The 23,453-nt window shown below is 34.2% G+C and overlaps 1 protein-coding gene across 6 annotated transcripts in view; it reads right to left on the bottom strand.

Moving 5' to 3' along the window:
* Positions 1–909: 909 nt before the first annotated feature.
* Positions 910–23,453, bottom strand: part of SYCP2L (synaptonemal complex protein 2 like) — a 64,867-nt gene continuing 42,323 nt past the window's right edge. For 5 of the 6 annotated variants that reach the window (XM_031946857.1, XM_031946856.1, XM_031946855.1 and 2 more), the window contains 11 exons: positions 20,608–20,758; positions 19,868–19,917; positions 18,671–18,794; positions 17,927–17,997; positions 17,692–17,761; positions 13,260–13,367; positions 10,328–10,416; positions 8,864–8,955; positions 5,925–6,024; positions 5,764–5,822; positions 910–1,007 (listed from right to left, as the gene is read on the bottom strand). In XM_031946857.1, the coding sequence (XP_031802717.1) occupies positions 983–1,007; positions 5,764–5,822; positions 5,925–6,024; positions 8,864–8,955; positions 10,328–10,416; positions 13,260–13,367; positions 17,692–17,761; positions 17,927–17,997; positions 18,671–18,794; positions 19,868–19,917; positions 20,608–20,758 (939 nt within the window). In that variant the 3' untranslated portion in view covers positions 910–982. The remainder of the gene's footprint in view (positions 1,008–5,763; positions 5,823–5,924; positions 6,025–8,863; positions 8,956–10,327; positions 10,417–13,259; positions 13,368–17,691; positions 17,762–17,926; positions 17,998–18,670; positions 18,795–19,867; positions 19,918–20,607; positions 20,759–23,453) is intronic. The other variant, XM_031946858.1, reaches the window with a different exon arrangement.

Genomic DNA, 23,453 nt, shown 5'->3' on the forward strand with positions numbered 1-23,453 from the left:
AGTTTGCCATTTTCTTTTCCAGCATATTTTACAGATGAGGAAACTGAGGCAAATATGATTAAGGGACTTACCCTGAATCACAAAGCTAGTATACAAGACCAGATCTGGCCTAGTTAAAACTTAGTAAATACTTATTGACTCACATCCTGGCCCTTCCAATTTCTACCGATATGATGATCTCTTCTGTACTTCCTAAGGAGTACATTTCATCATTAACTGCCTGTGGAGTTTGGATTACATGACTTTCAATAGCCTTTCTAGCTCTAAATGCATTGATCTTAATCTGTTTTCAATGGTTTAAACTGATTAAAGTATATTTGGCATATTATAAACAAAATCACTGCTGAAAGAAGTGTTTTGACATTATGATAATTCAAATATTTAACTATGTAAATGATTTCATATGCTAATCACAGAAATTTTAAATTTTTTTCTATTTTGAAAATTACTTGACTTCATTATATCAGTTTTTAAGAATCAAAACTCACACCTGATGGGGAAATGAAAAATGTTCCTGTCTAAATGAGAACCTTTCTAAAATTTAGCACTTTTCCCTCTTATTTTTCCTTCATTTTTCCAAAATAAAAAGATTTAAATTTACCTCTAAAACAAATTTTAAGAATAGACAGGTGAAAATTAAGAACAATGGAAAAAGGAAATAAATAACTTTGGCAGAAAGGAAAGCAGATTTTAAAAATTACGAATCATTTCAATTGATTTTTTAAAAGAGTTCTTAAAGTTGTTGACTTTATGAACATTCATTCTTTTGACCAAAGTAAGTGTTTTGTGGATAAATAGCTAAACAAAAAGCCAATTTCAAACCAATGCAATATTTCATATTCAGTTCTAGTTCAAATAACTCAGCAATGGAAATAGAACAGAATGGTATCAACACCAACTGCTAACAGCTGCAATGTCAGTGTATCATTTATTTAGTCAAAATTATTTAGTAAAGAGAAGAGAGTGATCAAGCCATCTTCATTCATCTTTTCCTCAGGTAGTTTAGTCTGTGGTAGGAGAGAAAACACAGATGCAATGAACAAAATCTGACAGAAAACCTCACTTCCACCCAATTCCCTTTAAGAATTGCAATTAAAAAAAGACATTCCTTGCCCTAAGATACACCACAAGATCACTGAGAAGTGAAGATCTAATTCAGTTCCAATTGATCAGTGATGGACAGAATCAGATACACCCAGAGAAGGAACCCTGGGAAATGAATATGGACTACTTGCATTTTTGTTTTTCTTCCCAGGTTATTTTTACCTTCTGAATCCATTTTTTCTTGTACAACAAGAGAACCGTACGGTTCTGCACACATATATTTTATCTAGGATATACTGTAACATATTTAACATGTATAAGACTGCCTGCTATCTAGGGGAGAGGGTGGAGGGAGGGAGGGGAAAAGTCTGAACAGAAGTGAGTGCAAGGGATAATGTAAAAAATTACCCATGCATATGTACTGTCAATAAAAAGTTATTTAAAAAAAGATCACTGAGAAGTTATGGACTAGTCATGGAATGGGAATTCTATCATTGTGGACCAAATAAATGTGATCTTTTCCCTTTCCTTCTGAATGGTGCTATTTAAGGATTTAGTTCAAACTCATACATTGCATTTATCCATTAAAAAAAATCTTATGTATATGATATATATATATATATATATATATATATATATATATATATCATACAGAGAGCGCATGGAGAGAGAACGAGAGAGAGAGACAGACATTTTATAATTTATCCTGTATACACACTTGTTCCTTCCACATCATGCCTTTCCCTGTGATGTTCTTGAATTTTGTGGATTGGCATCTAAAATTATTTGAGAATTTGTGGGGTGTTTTGCAGAAACTGTAGATGGCACATGAAGGTCAGCAGATGACACAGAGCCCAAGACCAAATACTTAACCCAAATTGTACAAAAAGGTAAATGCCCCATTAAAAAAAGAAAAAAAAATCAGACTTCTCCAATACAAAAGGAAGGCCAAAAACTTTTATGTGGATTTTTCAGATCATAGACGAGCCATACCTCTTAACCCCCTTGATGTGTCTAAAAAAATGGAAATAAAAATACTTGCACTACACCTCTCACAGGGTCACGGGAAGGAAAGCACTTTGCAGAACTTTAAGGTGCTACAGAAATATTGAATGAAGAGGTATGTATGGAGCATTCTGGCTGCTAATACTAGGATACAAAGAATCCTAGGTTACAGGAGTATCCATTTAGCTTTAAAGTGACCTCATCTAATCTAAAATGAGGTATAGTAAGGTTAAGTGCTCAAGGTCACAAAGTGGCAGCACTGGCATGCCAATCAGAAATCATGGATTCCAAGCTGGAAGGGACCTTAGAGATCATCAAGACCAGCCCCTTCATTTTATAGGTAAGGAAAATGAGGCTAGCAAAAGTTGGATGATTTGCCCAAGGTCATGCAGAGTTTCTAAATGATTCAAGTAGAAGTGGAGCTCAGATTCTCTGACTCCAAATCTAATGTCTTCACTATTGTACCATACTGTTTCTCAAACAAAAGGAACAAAATGCACAATCCATGCCCTTGAAGAACTGATAATCTTAATTAAGGCAGGTAGAATGGGAAAGTCTTGCTAGTCATAGCAGTAAAGTAGGATCTTAAATAGAGAGTATATAAGATAGTATTCAGTGCTTTACTAGGAACTGTCATAGGGAGAGGGGGAAAAAGAAAAGACATGATAGAGCTTTCATTTGAAATTTCCCTCATGCTAGGCTAAGGTTTAAACAGCTTTGCACTCTACAATTTAACTCATTGGGGGAAAATTCATATATCTCCAAACAAAGAAATGTATGTACTTACTCTGGAGTTACAACATAAAAGTGATGTTATTGTGATTGAATGAAGTAGTCTGGAAAAAAATTTGGCAGTCTCATTTTCTGGATTCATAGCCAATAATTAAATTGACACCAATCACTAGAATATATTTTTAACTCATTGAGATTAAGTAAAAATCTCAAAACAATTATAATTTCAAGTGGCTTTTAAAAGTATCTTGTCTAAAAATAACTATTTTAGTAGCCAGGATTCTAATACTATCAGACATTCAAATTTTGAATTTGTCCTGAGGATTAGTATCAGTGAAGGGTAGAATTTTTGAATCTTCAGAAATCTTCTTTAATCTACCACATTTCCTCAAGGTAGAATTTTTCTGATTTAATTTGGGTAAAGTTAGGCATTTCAATAAAATCTTGAGTATTCTTTTGTTTCCACTGCATGCATTTTTCTCTACTAAGGCCTGAACTAAATCAAGTTAGACACATCTGATCTTAACCTCCTCGTAATTTATCAAAATGATAGCTCTAAGAATACTTAGAAACTTTATAAGCCAAAGACTTAATTTTGCTAGAAACATTGAATAAGGAAGAAGCCTCAAGGGCTTCAAATCGAGACAGAGTACTATTAATGGTAGAATGCCTTTTGTGGATGAGGTATTCTGAAACTCACAAGATAGCTGGGCCAAGTCAGGAATGAGAAGGGAAGGAAAATGTTCACCATTAGATGAACTTAACAAATAACTTACTAAAGTTTATTATCAAAATTAAGCAATTCCAAGTTTCTCAAAACTAAAAAGCTAGTGTTTATAGCCAGCATTTATTTGGACTTTGGAAAATTTATAGAAAGAAAGAAAAACAGACAAACAGAGATTCAGAGACAGAGACAGATATAGGTAAGTTTTAGATATCAGTATAAATAAGTATATAGGTAGATATAAAGAGATATCTCCATAAACTATAAATACATATTGACAGAGATGATTAGATATTGATATATATAGCAATATAGATAAAATATAGCCATAGGTAAATTCTCATACTTGAGTCTCACAACTGCCCTCTGAGATAGGTGCAATTTTATAGCCTCATTTTATGGGAGAGGAAAATGAGGTTGGGAGAAGTTACTTGCCCAGGTCATACAGCTAAGTATCAAAATGGTTTTCTTGCCTCCAAGGTCAGTGTCCTATCCATTAACTACCTGAAGATGGTGTTTATGAAGACACACAAAAGAACAGTTTTTTGTACTCTAATTCACAGAAAACTATCGGCATTGAAGCCTAATAATAATTTTTAAAAATATATGACAACCATGAGTAAATATTCTTTAAAGCACTTCAAAAATTGTAAAATACTATGCAAAAAAAAAACAAAAAAAAACGCTTGTGTCTTTTAATTAAAAGGATAGCAAGAACTCTCCATTATAATGGGACAGAGATGGGGGCAAGCATGTGGAACTGGAAAGCTTGTAATTTACTCCACTAGTACATATCATCAAATTTAAGATATTTAAATTTTTTTTTTTTTGCTAATGAAAAGTAGAAGTGCTGTGAGGATTGCAAAGTTGGAAGAAGCCTCAGAGGTCATCCAGGCTAACCCATTCCTGAACAAGATTTCTCTCTATAGAATCATGGGCATGATGTCTACTAGCCTTTGTTCCAAGAATTTCAATCACTCCTGAAGCAGCTCATTTTATTTGCCAAGTCTAGCCCAGAAAGCTCCCTAGAAAGTACCATGGGAATAGCAATTTGTGCTGGAGGAGTTTTGTGGTTAACTGTATTTTTTGTGTGTGTCCGTAATATTTTTATAGATATCTTTTGTAAAATTTTACTGAACTTTATTTCCCATTATTTTCCCTTCCTCTTCTCTAGTACCCAGAGAGCCATTCTTTATAATAAAAAATAAAAAAGAATGGGGGAAAAGGGGAAATAGTATAGCCAAGCCATCATCTCTGTCTGACAATACATACGATATTCTACAGGTATATTCTTCATTCTCTGCAAAAGTCTTACAAATATGAATTTTGAAAACTATCTTTACATGTATTGGGAAAAATAAAACACTTCAGAAAAAAAATTAAAACGAGGCAGCTTAGATGGCACAGTAGATAGAGCACTGGCCCTGATATTAGGAGGACCAAATCCATCCTCAGACACTCAACACTTACTAGTCATATAACCCAGGCAAGTCACTTAACCCCACACCCAAATGTCTCATCTAGAAATAACAAAAAAAAAAATAAATAAAACATAAAAATGTAATTGGAAAATATTTATTCAATAAAATAAGTAAAAATGCAATACTATATATAATATATGTGTGTGTGTGTATATATATATATATATATATATATATATAATGCTCATTTGCTTTTTCTAAATCAATAGGCTGCCTTCAGGGATCTATTTTCTACTTAAATTTGACATCACTGTTGTATTGCATTAGACTAAGAATTAAGAAGACTTAAATTTGAATCCTATCCTAAGATACTTATTAATTATATGAGCCTGGGCAAATTACTTAATGATGATAACTAGCACAATTATAATGCAGTCAGGTTTGCAAAACATTTTACAAATATTCTCAAAAATGAATATAATATCTCAATATACTGAAAACTTATTAATACCTATTCCCTGGTTGAGGAAACTGAGACAAAGGGTGTGACTTTGTCAGGGTCAGAAAGCTAATGTCTGAGATCAGATTTGAAATCAAGCCTCCAGGCCTGACTTCAGATCCAAATTGAAGAACATGCTCCAGAACCAAGAGTCTATGCACTGAACCACTTAATTGTCATGACAGCTTTGTCCTTCCCTGCTTTGCGTCTCAGTTTCTTTATCTGTAAAATGAAGCAGATTGACTCACTGGCTGCTAAGATCCATTCCATTTCTAGAACTATGACTCTATGACTAAAATTACTGAACCTAAAATAATGCTTTTAAAAAAAAAAAGTACCTTTGCATTTGTAGATCACAGAATGAATTCAATTTGGTGCATTGTTCCTTCCAAACATCCTAAAATTGATGCAGAGAAGAAAAAGTTGCTATTTAATATTACTTTTCCCTATAACATAAGCAGATAGATCTCAGACAAGAGGAAGATAAGCAAAAACTTACCAGGATTTCATTCTCAAGATCTTTCAAAGCTTGAACATCCTTCTTAAAGTTGTCCAATTTTTGAAGAATGCTCATATGGAACTCTTCTATCTTATCAAGCCTGATTTGTGAGGGGGGGGAAATTCACAAAATTAGTTATCTGAGGAGTTTGTACACCTCGATAAAAAAAAAAAGACCACTCTTCCTGTTGCAGGAGATGATATAGCTGAAATGGTTACACATATTTTGGTTTGTCATAAAAGTCATATTAGTTTTTTACTCTCTGGAAATTGTTTATCTACAAATGAAGCATTTTGACATTGGGCCGATCATTTCCAAAGGCTTAATTTTTCATGAAGTTATATGTTTTTCTAAATTAAAAAGAAATGGACACCTCCAATCCAATTGATAGAGGATAACAAGTGAGGGGCGGTGGTTTACAAGAGCTAGAGTATAAAGGAGAACAAATCCACTCCCAAATTACTTGTTCATTTACATCCTTCTCTAACATTACCTAACATTGTCTTTGAACATTGAATATTTAAATGTATTATCAAAACTCCAGTTCTCCATCTACATATATAGTAGAAAATAGATTTCTATTAGTAACTATCGTCTCCCTCCCCTACTTAATACCCATTTCAAAACTTATTTGTACTAAGGGAATTGTAGACCTAAAAAGATGATGGGTTTGATATGTGGCAAGCTCCAGGAATCACAGGTAGAGAACCAGAATATGTAGCAGTTACCATGAAAATGCTAGGAAGAAAGCTTCCAGCAAACTGGATGAATCCCAAGTGTCTGAGACTTGTATAAGATTAGTGGGAATGGATAGATTGACATCTACATTGCTAGAAGGAACTCCCAAATTGCTGGCAGATCTTTTTGGTATTTGAAAGAAAGGGAAACAAGCACTTTCTAATGAAAGCACTTATCATCTCACACCTAGACAATTATAACCAAATGTTGGATCTGCCTGCCTCAGATCTCTCCAGTCAAATTGATGCTCCTGAAGTACATATCTGACCATATTATCCTTTATTCAAGAAAATCCACTGACTTCCTATAGCCTCTAGGATCAAACATAAAACCCTGTTTGGGACCCTTCTAGCTTTCTGATCCTCTGGCACCTTTCTTTTCTTCACATTGTCTATGATCCAATTACAACGGCCTCCTTGCTGCTTCTCATGCAAGAAATTACATCTTCTGATAGATTGTCCCCCATGCCTGGAACTCTCTCTTCTTCTCATTTTTACCTCCAAGCTTTCCTGGTTTTCATCAAGCTTCAGCTACCATCCCATTTTTTTCCCCAGGCCTCCTTAATGCTAGTGCCTTCCCTGTGAGATCATCTCCTCATCATATATATATGACAGCTATTTGTAGGTTGACTTTCCCATTTAGAACATGACTACTTTTGAGAGCAGGGAATGGTTTTTGCCTTTCTTCATATCCTGAGCACTTTGCACAGGACTTGGCTCATTGAGGAAAATTAATAAATATTTGCAGGCTGACTTTATTCAGAGCAACTTGTTTTCCCAAATTGTCCCAGATTATTTGTTTGTTTAGTTTTTGCTTTATTGAAATATCCAAACTTGAAATCTGACCATTTAAGCAGGAGTCTGAAAACTAAGCCCTCTTTCTTAATACTTTATTGGCTCCTAATAGTTTTTTATATTGAAACATTAAGATCTTCCTCTAACAGAATAAATAAATGAAGGCAAAAGTATTTATTTAGTACCTACTATGGCTAAGTACTGACTATACTAATTCCAATAACCAAGTTCATTTTAATGAGGAAGACTATATAAAAGAGTTGTGGATAGAGAATAGAATTTTAGAAATAGTATAGATTGTATAAAACTTGGTCACCATACTATCAGAGAACCAGGGTCATGAGAGCAAAATCTGAGTAGGGGTGGGAGAAAGAAGATGATCAGAAGATAGGTGACATGATTTGAAAAAGGCCACATATTGTTATCTAACAGTTTTGAACTAGAAATCAGAAAACCTGCATGTTGATCACTTTATGGGATATTGAGCAAGTCAGTTAACTGTAATTATCTCAGTTTCCCCAATAGTAAAATGAACACTATCACCTTTGCTTTACATATTTTTTATGGCTTTTATTAAGATGACAAAACATGAAAGTTCTTTAAAAAAAAGTTCTAAAAGCATTATTCAAGTATTACTAAACTTTACACTTAGAAAGAAAACCTACTTATTACCCTCTTCTGTCTTATGCCATTATGTACCTTTCTCTTCCTTAAAGAAGAGAGGCCTCGCTAAGACACACCTCAACACCATACCTGTTGCTTTGTCTTTTTTTTTTAAGGTCATCTCCAGAAAAAAAAAATGTAAGGGCTAAGCCATAAACAGTATGAATATTCTCTTAAGCAATGCAGATTACAATCCATCCTGTCCAACTCTTACCCATATCCAGTTCAGAAACAATTCCTTTTCAATTTAAAAAAAAGATGGTTTTTAAAACAATTTAAAATTTTTTTTGTATTACCTATATTTTCCAACATAATTCTCCCTGCTTCCTATCTCAGATAGCCATTATATATAAGGATAGCCATGGGACTTGTGATTTCATTGATATAGGGAACTCTGCATGAGGAAATTCCCTTTGCTTATGCAGCTTGGAACCTCTTCTGCAATTTATAATACTAAGAAGTTCAAAGACTTGCCCAGAGTCACACCATCATGGTATGTTAAAAGCTGAGCATGAAAGAAAAAAAAAGGAGGGAAGTAAGAAAAAAAAAAAGAGAGAATGGAAAAACAAAAAGGGAGGAGGGAAAAAGGAGAAAAAGAAGAGAAGAAAAATTTATGTGGTTACTACCATGTGATACAGATACGGCAAGTTTCCTTAAATTTCTTGTTTCTTTTTGCTTCCTGTCTCTATACCACTTAATATCACTGCACTTTTAATGACCTTGTTCAATTTAATGATTATTTACCTACATTGATGTATCTGGTCTAAAAGCATGGTTAACTTCTCAGATGCTTTCATAGAATTTTGGAAACAAACATCTTTTTTCTTGTTCCTAGACTGAATCGTAACCAAAAAGTTAATTAGATTTACATAGATTTCATTGAAAACAAGGATTCCAGAACAGAGGGAAGGTAGAGGGATTAATGTGGAAAGTGATCAATAAAATACATGAAAAAACCCTAGACAACATATGACTAAAAGCACCATATTTTCATTTAAAAGGATAATGCCAAAATGCTAATTGATGACACTATTGATTAGTGAGGACAAGAACATATGGCAACAAGTCTCACATTCACTTCATCAGCATATGCTATTTTAACTTATATAATTTTCTTAATAATAACATTTTAACATTGGAAGGGACCTTTGAAATCATCTCCAATACATTTAGTTAAAATGCTAGCAATATTCTGAGTTGCTTTAAAGAAAAATAGCAAAAGTTTTAAAAGATTGCTATAATTGCTGACAAATATTTTGGCCATATATAAGACAAGGCCAGTCGATTACCTTCACTGTTGCTATGGACAAACATTGTTTAAGAAGCAATGAAGCAAAGCCTTCTGTCTTAACACTAATTAGATAACATCAAATCTTCTATATTCAACCTTCTTGATTACCTCAGCTGCTACACCAGTTTCCCTTTCTAAAATATTTTTGTACATTGGCTCTATTTTGTACATACTTATTTTTGTATATATTTATTCTACTAGAATGTAAGTTCCTTGAAGATAGGAACCACTTCATTTTTGTCTTTATCTTGACTCCTGGAACAATGCCTGAATCATACAAGTGCCTAATAAACACTTATTGCTTAATTGATTCTAAAAGAGCCCACAGAAAATTGAAGTTATTCATACTACATGCAATCAGAGCATGAAATCCCCATATAAGCAATTTTAAATAAAGATGTAAGTTGCTTTTATACTTGATTTCCAGGTGTTCCACTTCTCAGACTGCCTTTAAACTTGTCTTAACTAATTTTCATAATAATCTCTCTTCTTATTTTATTACATCAGGGTTCCTCCTGGATAATATTGGTTTTACATTTTCTAAACTTTTTTTTTTTTTTTTTACTAGCACACAGTCATCCATTCTTATTAACTTGGTCAGAATGACTGCAGTGTTAATGAGGACATGAACAAGAGTTTACGCATATACCTTCCAGGTCTCCTGAAAGACAAAAACACTGGTTATTAGAGAGACTCGGTGATTCTGTATATGGATCAGAATAAGTCTATTATTCTTCTCCTTCAAACTCAGTGACATTCAGTGAAAAGAGACAATTAGGCATTATGAAATAAACTGAAATTGGTAGTTATTCAATCACTGCAACCTGTTCTCTTACTATTATAACGTGTGATTATGTCAACCTCCACTAACTCTTACTGGAGTAGTGAATTCACCAAAGTGTCAAAGTCAATATTACCTTAAATCTTTTCTTCAATTCTTTAATAAAATTTTCAAAGGTAGAGATGACAGAAGATTCTCCTAGATTTTCTGGCATAACCTGTAAGGCTAAGTATTTCTTAGAATAAGCTGAAAGATACTTTTAACTTGTAAAAAAAAATTGCATTAAAAACAAGTAAACATTTACTAAACATATACTCTGTGCCTATTACATAGCATGCCCCCCAAACATAAATCGTGATTAACTCAATGATCAAACAAGGTTCCAGAGCACCAAAGACAAAGTCTATTATTCTCTCCTTGACAGAGAGCTGATGGATGCAAGATACAATTACACATACCTTTTAGACAGTTTTTTTTAAAAATTGACTGTATTTTTTACAAAAGTTTTCTTTTTTTCCCCCAATGCTAGAGATGGAAGAGAAAAAATTAATTTGTTAATTTAAAAAATTAAATTAAAAAGTCATGGAACAAGATCTACTCTGAACCATGTTGTCATTTTTTATTCTTCAGTCATCTCAGACTTTTTGTGACCCCATTTGGAGTTTCTTGGAAAAGCTACTGCAATGGTCTGCAATTTTTTATCCAACTCATTTTACATGAGGAAACTGAGGCAAACAGGGTTAAATGACATACTTCATATAGTCAATAAATGTCTGAGGCTGTATTTGAACCCAGATCTTCCTGATAACCCCATTCCATTCTGTCTTTTCTAAAATTGTCTTCTCGATTATTCTCAAATAACTTTTAGTATTTCCTTGTTTACTGCTACTTTCTTCTGTCTATAAATACATTCATTTCTCTCTCATCTCAAAAAACCTCATTTGATCATAGCGTCTCTCCTCCTTTGCAACTAAACTACTTAAAGGCCTTTCTATTAGGTGCCTCTACTTCATTTCCTCTCTCTCTTAAACTGAAACAGCTCTCTCCAAAGTTACCAATGTTTTTGCAAATCTCATTATTCTTAATATCTCTATAACCTCTTCTTGATAGAGAGTAGAGTCACAAAAATCTAGAGAAAAAAGACTCTCTTGATCCCCTTACCTCTCTGAGTACTGCTTCTTAGTATTCTTTGCTGAATTTTAATTTGGTGCCTACCTGCTACCCCTCAAGATGCTCTTCAAGACCCTTTCCTGGTATTCTCATATATTATTCTTCTATACTATTTTGCTTGGTGATTCATTTAATCCCACTGATTCAATCATCTCTATGAAGATGATTCTCAGATCTTTTTATTCGATACTAACCTTTCTCCCAGGCAGAAAGATGGCACAGTGGATAGAGTGCCCGGCCTGGTTTCAGGAAAATTTCTTCCTGAGTTTAAATCTAATCTCAGATGCATAATAGCAGTGTGACCCTAGGAAATTTATTTAACCCAGTTTGCTTCAGTTTCCTTACATGTAAAATGGACTGGAAAAGGAAATGGCAAAACTACTCTAGCATCTTTGCCAAGAAAATCCCAAATGGAATCATAAAGAGTTGGGATACAACTGAAATGAACAATAACCTCTCTCCCAATCTCTGATCTCATATCTCTCAACTGCTGCCTATTGGATATTTTGAAACGGATGTCCCATAGACATCTTAAACTCAACATGTCCAAAACCAAACTCATTACTTTTCCCCAAAACTTTCCCCTCTTTGTAATTTCCTTGTTACTGTCAAGAGCACCAACCATCTGGTATATGCTCAAAACTTCAACTCTTCATTTAGCATATCCAATCTGTCACCAAATCCTATTGATTCTACTTTGACTATCTCTCTCCTACATGTGCTATCTGTTCTGACACTGCTACTGCTCTGATACAGGTCATCACTTCATACCTGGCTTATCTCAACAGCATATTGGATGGTGTCCTTATCTCAAGTTTCTCTATGACCCACTCAGCTATTATAATTATTTAATACATTTTGGTGTTATCACTTAATATATTCTAGTGACTCGCTATCACCTCTAGGGTCATATGTAAAATCCTATGTTTTTTGGATTTTAGAAGCTTCCATAAACTTCCCCACTACCTTTCCAGTCTTTTCAATATTTTTCTTCCTTTACTGTACTCTAAATCTAGCAATGCTGGCTTTTCTTGTTCTGTTTATAAGATAGTCTATCTCTAGACTTGGGGCATATTCACTTGCTGTTCCCAATGTTTGGAATTCTCTCCTCTCTTATCTTTATCTCCTGGATCCTCTTGTTTTGTTGAAGAGCCATAAAAAATTCCACCTTTTACAAGAAGCCTTTTCTAGGGATACTTAAGGCTAGTTTCTTTCCTTTAAGATTAGTTACAAATTTTGTATTTATTTTTATATATGTATATACATATACACACCGATCTTTATATACACATAATTATATATACATATACATGTATGTATATGGGAATATGTATGCATATTTACATAAAAGTATGTGAATTATTTACATATACATATTGTGCATGCATATTGCTTTTACATAGTAGTTTATAGAATGTCTCTCTCATTAGACTCTGAACTCCTTGAAAGCTGGGGCTGTTTTTGGCTCTCTTTGTCTCCCTAACACTTAAAACAGTGCCTGGCTCATAGGAAGTACTTAATAAATGTTTAGTGACTCAACTTTCTATATCAAAATGTCCTTCTCTGGCTACCACTCCCCTTTATGTGATGTTCCCATTGCAATGTTAACTCCTTGAAGATAGGAAGTATATTTGATTTTATAATTGCATCCTCAGCATCTAGCACATAGGCAGCATGTAATAAATGCTTTTTCATTCATTTTTTCATTTCTTTTATAATAATCAAGCCCTAAGCAAAACTTTAAAGTAGGTGAAGTATATCTTCACAACTATTACCTCCCCTCTTGCACTATCCTTGTAGTTCATCAGTCACTCACATTGGCCAGATTCTGATGTCAGCCTTTTTAAACACACAATTAACATTTTCCCTTTAACTTTGCTATATATATATAATGTTACCTTCAGATCCTGTGTTTTCTCCTGGCATTAAGGCAAGAGGGGAAAATGATGTGTGGTCCTCTTCTAATTTTTGGTGTTTTGGTTTTATCAAAGTATGGTCTGAGAAATCTAAAGGCAAAGAATGCTCCATAAACATCACATTATCCCAAGGTCCAAGTTTTCTCCTTTCTGGAATTTAATAATAAATTGAACAACCACAAGACAAAGTACAGAACATTGCTTATTACTAAGGAGTTTCTATGGTTACTACTTTGCTGCCATGTCAACTGATTCAAAATGACCAAAGGAAATAAAAGCATTTCAAATGATAACAAAAGAGAACAGAAAAACAGAAATAATTTCTCCCCAGAAATTACAAACATTTTGCAAAGCAAAGGTACAGCTTGAACTAGGAGCCTCTGTGTTTTCACCCCAGAACATTCCCTCCAACCTACACCATCCTTCTTTCACTGGTAAGTTCCTCTTAGAACCTCCATTTTGGGGAAAAGTACCAGGCCATCTATTCTTCTGTCTCTCTAGATTTTATCACCATTCCATTAAATTTGTATACTTCCCAGCTTTTTAGATTCCTTTTCTGTGTTATCTTTGCCCATTAAAATGTAAGCTTTTTTCAGGGAGGATTATCTTTCTTTTTGCTTATTTTTGCACCCCCACAATCACTCTAGTGTCTGCATAATAATTGCTTGTTAAATGACTAATAATGTTTAAAAGACACAATCTTTTTAGGGCCAATCTTGGGCTAAATCAAAATAAATACTTTCTAGTACCCCTTTCATTTTTCCTTTCCATTTCTTCACTTGTTTTTTTCTCTCCCCAGTCATCGACTTTTCTCATTTTAGAAGTCTACCTTCCAGGCTTTTGTTGTAGTGATCTACCTAAGTATCTCCTAGGCTACACCTCATGTTCTGATCCTCTTCTCCCATTTAAAATCTGAAATATGCTCTATTTCCCCCCCCCCCCTTTGATAGATAGAACCTGTTTAATTGGAGCCTGGAAAATGGAATTCAACACTTTGGTTTTAAGGATGGAGATTCATTGGCCAGACCATACATAGCAAGGATGTTATAAATGTTAGCTATTATTATCAAGGGCAGCCCTACAAAAGTCCCTTATTCTAGTACAAATACATTGAAACTGATGAGGTTAGTGGCAGTTAGAGAGTTGTGGAAATTCCCTTCTGATCAGAGGTGCAGGTTCTTCATGGAAGAATTCACGAACCTGAAAAGTTTTAGATGGTAAAAATGGAAGTTTATTGTTGGATAGGAAGCCAGTTTTGCTAAGAGACTGACTTTTTTTTAGTGGCATAGTCCTATTAGGGAAATAAAGGCTGGCACTATGAAGAGAATGCCTTCTCAGCAGGCAAGGTCCTACTTTGAACATTCTGCAAAGTAAAAGGAAACCTATTTTATGAGCAACTCTTGGCAGGGGGTTGGGGCAGCCTGAGCTGATCAGACCGGGATCTCTCAATTAAATGTGAAGTCTTTCCTGAGACTGTGACTCTCCAAAAGATCAATAGGAGTTTGATTTGCCCTTGAATGGTATTGCTTATCTCCCTCTTGAGAGGATGTGAAACTATTTGGAGTCTGGATTTTTTCAGATTAAAGGGGACATGGTTTTTATGATATTACAAGATTTTTACAGAGTTCACTCAGGTCATACAGAGTTCCCTTGCATCAAAACCTCAGTTCAGTGATACCCTATCATTTATAAAATGGGATCCTTTCCACCACACACGTAGGAGTGAAACCATACTATATAAAGGATCCTTTTTGCTCTTCACAAATGAAACTTCCTCAGATTATGATATGGGATAAAAATTTGGCTTCTAGAACCATTGGAGCATTGAAAATAATAATGGGACTGTTTCCCAGAGGGCCACTGTAAAGAAAGCGATATATTAGTATGAATGTAAATCATTGCCTACTATAGTTTCATAGATTTAGACCTGGAAAGGACCTCAGAAGCCACTGACTACAAACAATTGACTTTAATCTGATAAAGGGAAGACTCAGAGTCAAAGGTTAAATAGGGTAATAGATGGAAAAGCCAAGATTTGAACCCAGATCTTCTGTTACTATATTCAGCACTTCACCCCCACCTCCCCACCCCCACCTCCCAATTACTTTAATCTCCCACTTTAGAAGGAGCTTTGATATGGAAGATAGATTAGGCTTATACAGACATGGAGCAGGTGTTGTAGAGGGGCAAATTCTGGCTTCACCTGAGGAAATTCAGGTCTGACTATTTTGTTTGAGTATATGGAACAGTTTGAAATGATGATCTACAATAGTTTAATACCTAGAATATCCAGAAGTAGAACTGGTGTCCTTAGGAAGAATTAGGTTCCATCAAACTGGATGCCCTTCGATGGCAATAAGATGGCACTAGTCAGGCAAGTTATACAGAATATTGTGATCCAGGTCCAACTAAATGGCTCCTGAAAGTCTTTTTAACTACATGATTCTTCATGAGTTAAATTCATCTCTCTGCTGAGTTTTAGTTAAACATTTCTGTTTAAATATCCTATTATAACCTTATGGCCACCTTGGTCAAAATTAGACATCATCATTTTCATCCCTGCATGGCATCCCCCAGTTAACTTTTCCTCTTAGTTTGACAGTGTTACTGCTATTTTTTCCAAGCATCTTTCCCAATCATCTTTCTCTTGTCTTTACCTTATATTAATGTCTCCTTTATGTTTTTCCTTCTAAATGGCTCTTGTATCTCTTTCTTTCCCTCTCTTTCCACTGCTATCATACTTCATCTCTTACACAGACTATTACAATAGTCTCTTAAATAATCTCTCCTATCTCGCTCTGAATGAAATCCCAATAGTGATACTCTTCTAATTCGAAAATAAAAAGTTAAGCAGTCAATATACTAATTCACTCAATTAACTTAAGCCTTACTTCCATCTTCAGTTAGTATCAATTTCCTTAATAAGTTCCATAGTTTTACAACTTGCTTAGTTTAACATTTTCTAAAAAGTCAAATATTTCCTATAGATTTCTGAATACACAGAAAAGTTTCAGAGAAGTTACACAATGGTTTTCTCCTATCTTTCTAGATTAAATCTCCTCAAAAAAAGAGATGAGATATATTTTAATTTTTCATCTCTCTCCATGTCCCCACTATCAACAAGTCAGCAGTGTGATATAACAAGCAAAAATGCTAGTATATTAAGAGACTGGGAGTGAGTCTAGTCCTGGCACATATCTTAGTATCAAACTTCAAGGTACTGTCCTAAGCAGAATGGATTACATCCTAAGGTTCATTAGGATGCAACAATACATCCAGAGTATCCCAAATATACCTGCTTTCTTTACCATTCTAAGCAGAATAAACTACAAATTGAAGCCAGATGTCTGGATGGAAAACAAGAAATTGAATGTGAATAAACTTTGTTTTGCTTTACGAGGGAGTTTGGAAGAAGTGAGACTTGTATTGGTTTTAGCAAAATCTTCCTTTTTAAAAGAAAAATAAAGATGGTTTATATTATATCTTTTAAATATGTGTTTAAAATAGGTATTAATGTGTTTCTATAAATGACATCCAACAGAGACCTCATTCATTCTGCTTTTATCATTTTCTTCCTTGTCTCCCTCTACTCATATTCTTGAAGTGATTATCTTCAAGTGTTTAAAAGACTATATTGTAGAAGTGAAGTGAGACTCCTTATGCTTGGCCCCAGAGGACAGAACTAGGAAAAACATGTAGAAGTTGCATCAAACTATTAGACGTGATCCAAAATGGAATGGATAGCTTTGGAAGATAGCAGGTTTCCCTGCATCAGAGATCTTCAAGGAGAGACTGCTGAATACTCAATAGGTATGGCTTAAAAAGGATTCTATTTAGGTGATAAATTATATACCATAGTCATTGATGAACCTTCCAACTCTGAAATTTTTAGGCTAAATTATGTCAAAGGCCTCTTCCAAAACTAAATTTTTATGGTTCTAGGATCCTTGATTGACTTTGAAATAATACAATATGTTCTATCATTTGAGCCTCATTAAAGGTATTATCAATCCATATTTTGCAAATGGGAAAACTGAGGATTAGTAAACTTAATCATTTGATTATGACCACATACCCAGTAAGTAGTGGTACTTGAATTTAAACAGTTCTAGACTCCAAAGTCAAGGTTCTTTCCACTGTATCTTTAAGAATGAATAAATACTACTTAGATCAGAGGTAGCTAATTTACTCCTTTCTATGGCAGATAAATTTCTTTTTCTATCCTGCATTAAATGTCTAAAAGGTAATTGAAGTAAGTGCTAAAGAGATATCTAGTGGGTTCAAGTTAAAATTATGTGGCTTTTCATTATTTTTACATTTATCTCTGTGGCATTGTCATTTCCCCTCTTCTATCAGGAAAGAAATACTACATTAGAGTATAAGCACAGGAATATGTATGTCACTTTAATTTTACCTGATACCTCCACATTTTGCTGTTTTCGCTTAAGGATGGCACTTTCCATTGATGATTTGGTTGCTGCAGGCTAAAAACAAAATGATAACAATAATAAACAAAAACCAGACACTATGAAATTGCCTCTTTTACATTAAAATAATAAAAACCTAGATCATGTGTTCCCCTAAAGTTAAACATATGACTATATCAAAATACTCATATTGAGATAAATCAATAATAATATATATTTTACCTGTGATATATCCTCAGTGACATCTGAGTACTCTGGGGAAGATGCATCACATAATGAGGATGCACTTTGGACTTGGGAGTCAGAGCCAAGAAGGATAAAGGATAAACAAATGCATTAGGCAATGATTTCAGGTAGTCAACAAATGAGAAGTTTTCAAATATTAACTTGCATTTTAGATAGAAGAAAAATTATTTTTGCCCATTTTTAAGGAATTAATGGCATGCCATTGTTATACAGGCCAAGGTTAGTGAGTTGCCATTGGTCAGAGTTATGAAGCCTATAGAAAGGGAGCCATCAAGTGCTACCTGACTTAATAGTTGGAAACCTTTTATCACTGATTTTGCATCAATGTGAATTATATTCTCCTCTTTTTCCTTCCACCCACTTCATTCTTTTCTTTAATTCCCATTCCCCATTCCCTTTCTTCTTTGCTTATGTCTTACACCTGCTGATGGCACCTGCGGATCATGACAAATAAAAAGAATAAAACTTTACTGGTGAGAGGAAGAAAAGGAAAACTCAATTTTACATTCTTCCATCCAAACTGATTTCAAAGATTAGAATGGAAACCAAGTGCCCTTCTCCTTGCTGAGGATAATGGGATTATGTGAAAGGAAAACTTAATCGTATCCTTTCATTATCAGAAAATAATGTAAAAGAAAAAAGCCTCCCCCTTCCCAATATATACACCAGCAATTCAATTAGGTATAACAAATGGGTAAAAGAACAAAGTTGGGGACATACAGGGCTTCTTCTTGGCAGAATCTTCTGGTGTTAGAAAGACTGTGCTATCTTGGAATTCTACCACAGGCAAGTCTGAGGTTTTGTTCTTGTTTTGCCTTGAGATCCTCTTTCCTACTGATATAGGCTAAAACAGAATTGATTAGATTTTTAAAAATACCACCTTGATACTTTTTCCATCAACAACAGGAAGTTGCTAGACCTTTACAACATCCTTCCAAGAATCTTGAAAAATAGGTTCTTATATATATTTTTCAAATAAAAAAGTCCAGAATATATACCAATAAAACAAATATCTCATGGCTAAATGTTTATCTCAATTTATATCTAGACCAAAGAATAAAAACAAGTTTATAAGTAAATATGCTAACCCTTCTTTTCAAAATATATTTTATTTTTAATTCATGGAAGAAGAACTTTCACAACACAGTATAATAAAAATAGATGATTGCACATGAAACTGCAAATCTACCATATAGAACCTGTTACTCATTCAAATACACACCAGTTATCATGAAATTTTGTTTTATCTTCCCTCCCCCCAACCCTAGAAATGGCTACAAATAGAGGTATGTGTATATGTATGTGTGTGTGTGTGTATATACACACATATATGTATACAAACATACTATATATACATATGCACACATGTAAATATATATAAAATTGTTCTGTGTATGTTTATATACACATAGGTAAAAATCTTATATATATAACACACACACACACACACACACACACACACACACACACCTATTACTTCTTTCTCCACTGCATCAGAAGTTCCTGGGGTTATTCAATAGTCAGAATTTTGAACACATTCAAGATCCATTCTAAATGATTTTGTCATAAATCCTTTGCAGTTTCTGAATAGGATAATGCTAAGTATACACAGACACATGGCTGAATTTTTCATGTTTTTCACATCAAAAACAAACAAAAAAACCTGAATAAGCTACTCTAAAAATTCACATGTAATAGTTTAGTTTGCACAGTTACTTCACCTTAACACAAGAACGTGGACTTTTCCCATTTTATGATTTTATTTATCTGAGTCTCATCCCACCCTGCAGATGAAAGCTTTTATTAGAATTTGAAAGAAGGGATTATTTTGTCTCCTTTCGTCTCCTCAGTGCTCAGCACCGAGTTAAAAATTTAGAAAGTGGTTCATTTCTGTTAAGTTGGAATACATCTACTTACTTTGACCTTTCGCTGATCACTGCCACTACTTGCAGGTGACAATGGCAAAACTGAAAGGAAAAACAAGCCACTAGCACATTGCTTTATTTCATAAGAAACAGACAAATCCTCAGGCCTGTTATTATAGTTCTTTACTTTTTAATCACATTAACTCTAAACCACTCTTCTTCCCAGTTAAAAGTTCTCAATATCTGAAACTATTGTCCCAACACAACAGATTCCATTCTATTCAAGCTGTACTTTATTGTACCATAAGCACTTGTTCTTGTAACTGTGCCTTATCTCATCCTTTTTTCTCCACCTCGAGAATTCCTTGTCCATTCCTTGGGGACAACAGAATTCCTCTCTTTTCCTCAAATCCCATCTTGATTATGATAGCCTTAACTTTTAAAAATTTGACTCTAGCCAAATTAATCATCAAACATTTATTAAGTACCTACTATGTGCCAGGCAAAACCAGTTCCTGTCTTCAAGAAGTTCACATTTTAATGAGAGAGACAACAAGCAAGCAATTATAATACTTAAAGTTCTAAGTTGAATGTTACAGAGTAATTATGTCATGTCATTTTTTTCATGTGTTGAACATGTATAAACAAATACAGAAGGTGGAGGCCAGGGACTTCATTATATGTCTGTATCACCTTTTAGTACCCAGCACAGAATTGAACAAATACCAAAGAAATACTTGTTACTGATTAGCTTATAGTGGGTTTGTGGGGCAGGTAAAATTTTAAACTTACCTCTTAACTTACTTCTGACTCTTGGCTTTTTCTGCTTCAAGTATGTTTTAAAGTTTTTTCCCTTTTGGCTGTTGACCCAAGAGCTTCCACTCCTATCACTGCTGGTTTCACAGTTACTTTCAGAAAACAGGTGTTTCCTAAAATCACTAAACTTAAAGACACAAATTCAATATGAAATTTCAGAAAATTATGGTTAATATATCTATGGATTAAAACACATTACCACTACTCTCAAAGGGATGGCATTTTGTTCCAGATGTCTAGATTCTCCATTTGGTGATATGCTTTTTTTTTTTTTTTTTTTGAGGCAATGGCGGAAGAGGCAGGGGCAAAAAGGAATATCAAGAGAGCTATCTCCCTAAAAAAAGTTTTTAATCAGGTGGTTGTTACTATAAAACATGACTACATAACTGAACTTTAGTTAAACACTTACAACTTTAACATTTTATATGTTCTTACTCCTCAAAAAGCTGCATGAATAGAGCCTTGAGTTAAAATTCTTCCTTTTAATGACAAAGAAACCCAAAGCTTAAAAATAAATTTTAGAAAAAAGGTATAATCCTTAATTTTATGGAAAGAGGGAAAAAACTTTCATTTCTTTCTGAAGTTTCTTGAAAGTTTTGTGCCAGCAATCTTAGATTTAGGATATTAGTTTCATAGCACGATTAAATTAATTACTGAACAATCACCAAGAATTTATTAAGGACCTGAGATGTATTAGGTTTTGTGGTAAGTGCTAGATATACAAAGAATAGGAAAAAACCCTTTCTTCCTTTGATGAGTTTATATTCCAATAGAGACAATTACTCTATGTAGAAATAAACGAGATACTATATAGTAAATACAAGGTTACCTTATAGTAAAATACACTAGTAGGTGGGAGACCAGGACAGGTCTCCTGTAACAGGTAATAAACTGAGTCTTGAAGATACGGCTGCTAAGAGGTGAAGGGAGAGCATTTCAAGTATATGGTAACTGTCTAGGTACAGAGAAGCAAGAGGAAAACCATAATGGCTGTACTATAGAGGGGATAAAATATAAAATATTAGAAGAATACTGTAGTAGATACACAGCATTCATCCCTCTATACCGCTCTAGGTTCTTAGAAGCAGTCTTGTTCATTTGAATCCATACTCAAAACACTAGTAAGTTGGAAGGTTACAAGTATTAGTGGTCAAGGTTTTAGCAGTAACTCAAAGAGAAGAGCTAATTACTAAACAATCTACTTCTTGAGCCTACCAGTGTGCCTCCCACTACAAACTAGCTAACCACATTAATTCTTAATTAGAAACATTTAAAAAGCAAAAGACAAAGCAAAAATAATCCATTCTATCATAAATCTAGGATACATTTTCTGACCAAAGCACAGTATTTAAGAGGGACACTTGGATACAAACTTATAAAACCATAACATGGAGATACATGAATGGGAAATGTATGCCTGTATTAACTCGGCTCTGAAATGTGGGCTTTGATATCTTATTTCTCTTAAAATCAGTTTGTATAAGAGTTCATTGATAGCAGAGCCACTCCTCCTCTGAGCAGCTGAGGTAGTGCTAGGCTCCATCAGCAAAAAGAATAAACTGTAAACCCAACATGTACAAAATTTTTGTAGGGCTTCTCCTTTGGCTGGCTGGGAGGAATTTTCACTCTCAGAGAGTGGCAAAACAGGGAAAGGTAAAATGAATTGGTTTTTCCAGCCAGCAGAAGCAAAGATTTCCCTTGTTTAAGACCTAACTGGAGGCCTCTCCTGAAATCAAACTCAATTTTTCTAAGATCTGAATTCTCTCTATCCTAATGGTCCAAAATAGGGTTTCAGTAAGATATCTCACTTCTATCTCATTTTAATCACCTAAAATTATTACTTCTGCTAACTATGATACAATGAAGCAATATTTATTAGTCACACAGTCATTTAGGAATCTGAATTTGCTATAACTTTTCAGTCTTTGTCAGTCATACGTGAATCAGATACTAGACAAAAGTGTACATCAAAGCTCTCTCTATCCTGAATAATTGCCTTCTTGCTATGGGCTATTTCTTGGCTTTTCTCTCCCAACTTTCCTTATTTGTGCCCCTCTTCCAATTAGCTAAATGATTCATATCTAGAAGAAGTTGTGAGGAGCTTTAAAAGCCAAGTGCATTTATATTTGATCCCAGTGGAGGAGAGAATGGAGTTTATTGAATAGAGAAGTGACATGGTGAGAACTATTCCTAAAGTGAAATGCTTTGGCATTATGTGGAAGACAGATTGAAGTAGAGAAGGACTTGAAGCAAAGAGACCAGTTAGAAAGCTACTGCAATGATTCAGGCAAAAACTGAAGGGGGCCTTCTGAATTACAGAAGTAGCTATGTGAATGGAGAAACCAAGGAGAGGATGTTATGGAAACATAAGAGACACAATTCAGTAACTGGCTATGTGGAGCGAGAGCAAAGAGTCAAGGATGCCACTGAAAATGTCATACAGAATGAATCTGTGTGACAAGGGTGATGACACCTTCTAAAGTACAGAGAAATTTAGAAGATAGATAAGTTTTAAAAGGGAAAATGAATTCTGTTTTGGTTGGGTTTGAAATGACTACAGGCAGGAGTGTTGTCCTGACCATTGAGTAACAGCCAACACTCCAGAAAAATAAGTATGATCCACATGTTTAATTTGAATTATTAACATTTTAATTTTTTTGACAAAACAATTGGAGTTAGTGACTTGTCCAGGTTCACACAGCTAATATCTGAGGCTGGATTTAAAAATCAGCAAGATGAATCTTTTTACTCCAGGCTTAAACTATCCTCAGTGTCACCTAGCTACCTAACCATAGTCATTTAACAACACTTAAGTCATTCAT

The sequence above is a fragment of the Sarcophilus harrisii genome, chromosome 1 (assembly GCF_902635505.1).
Source record: "Sarcophilus harrisii chromosome 1, mSarHar1.11, whole genome shotgun sequence".
Lineage (NCBI taxonomy): Eukaryota > Metazoa > Chordata > Mammalia > Dasyuromorphia > Dasyuridae > Sarcophilus > Sarcophilus harrisii.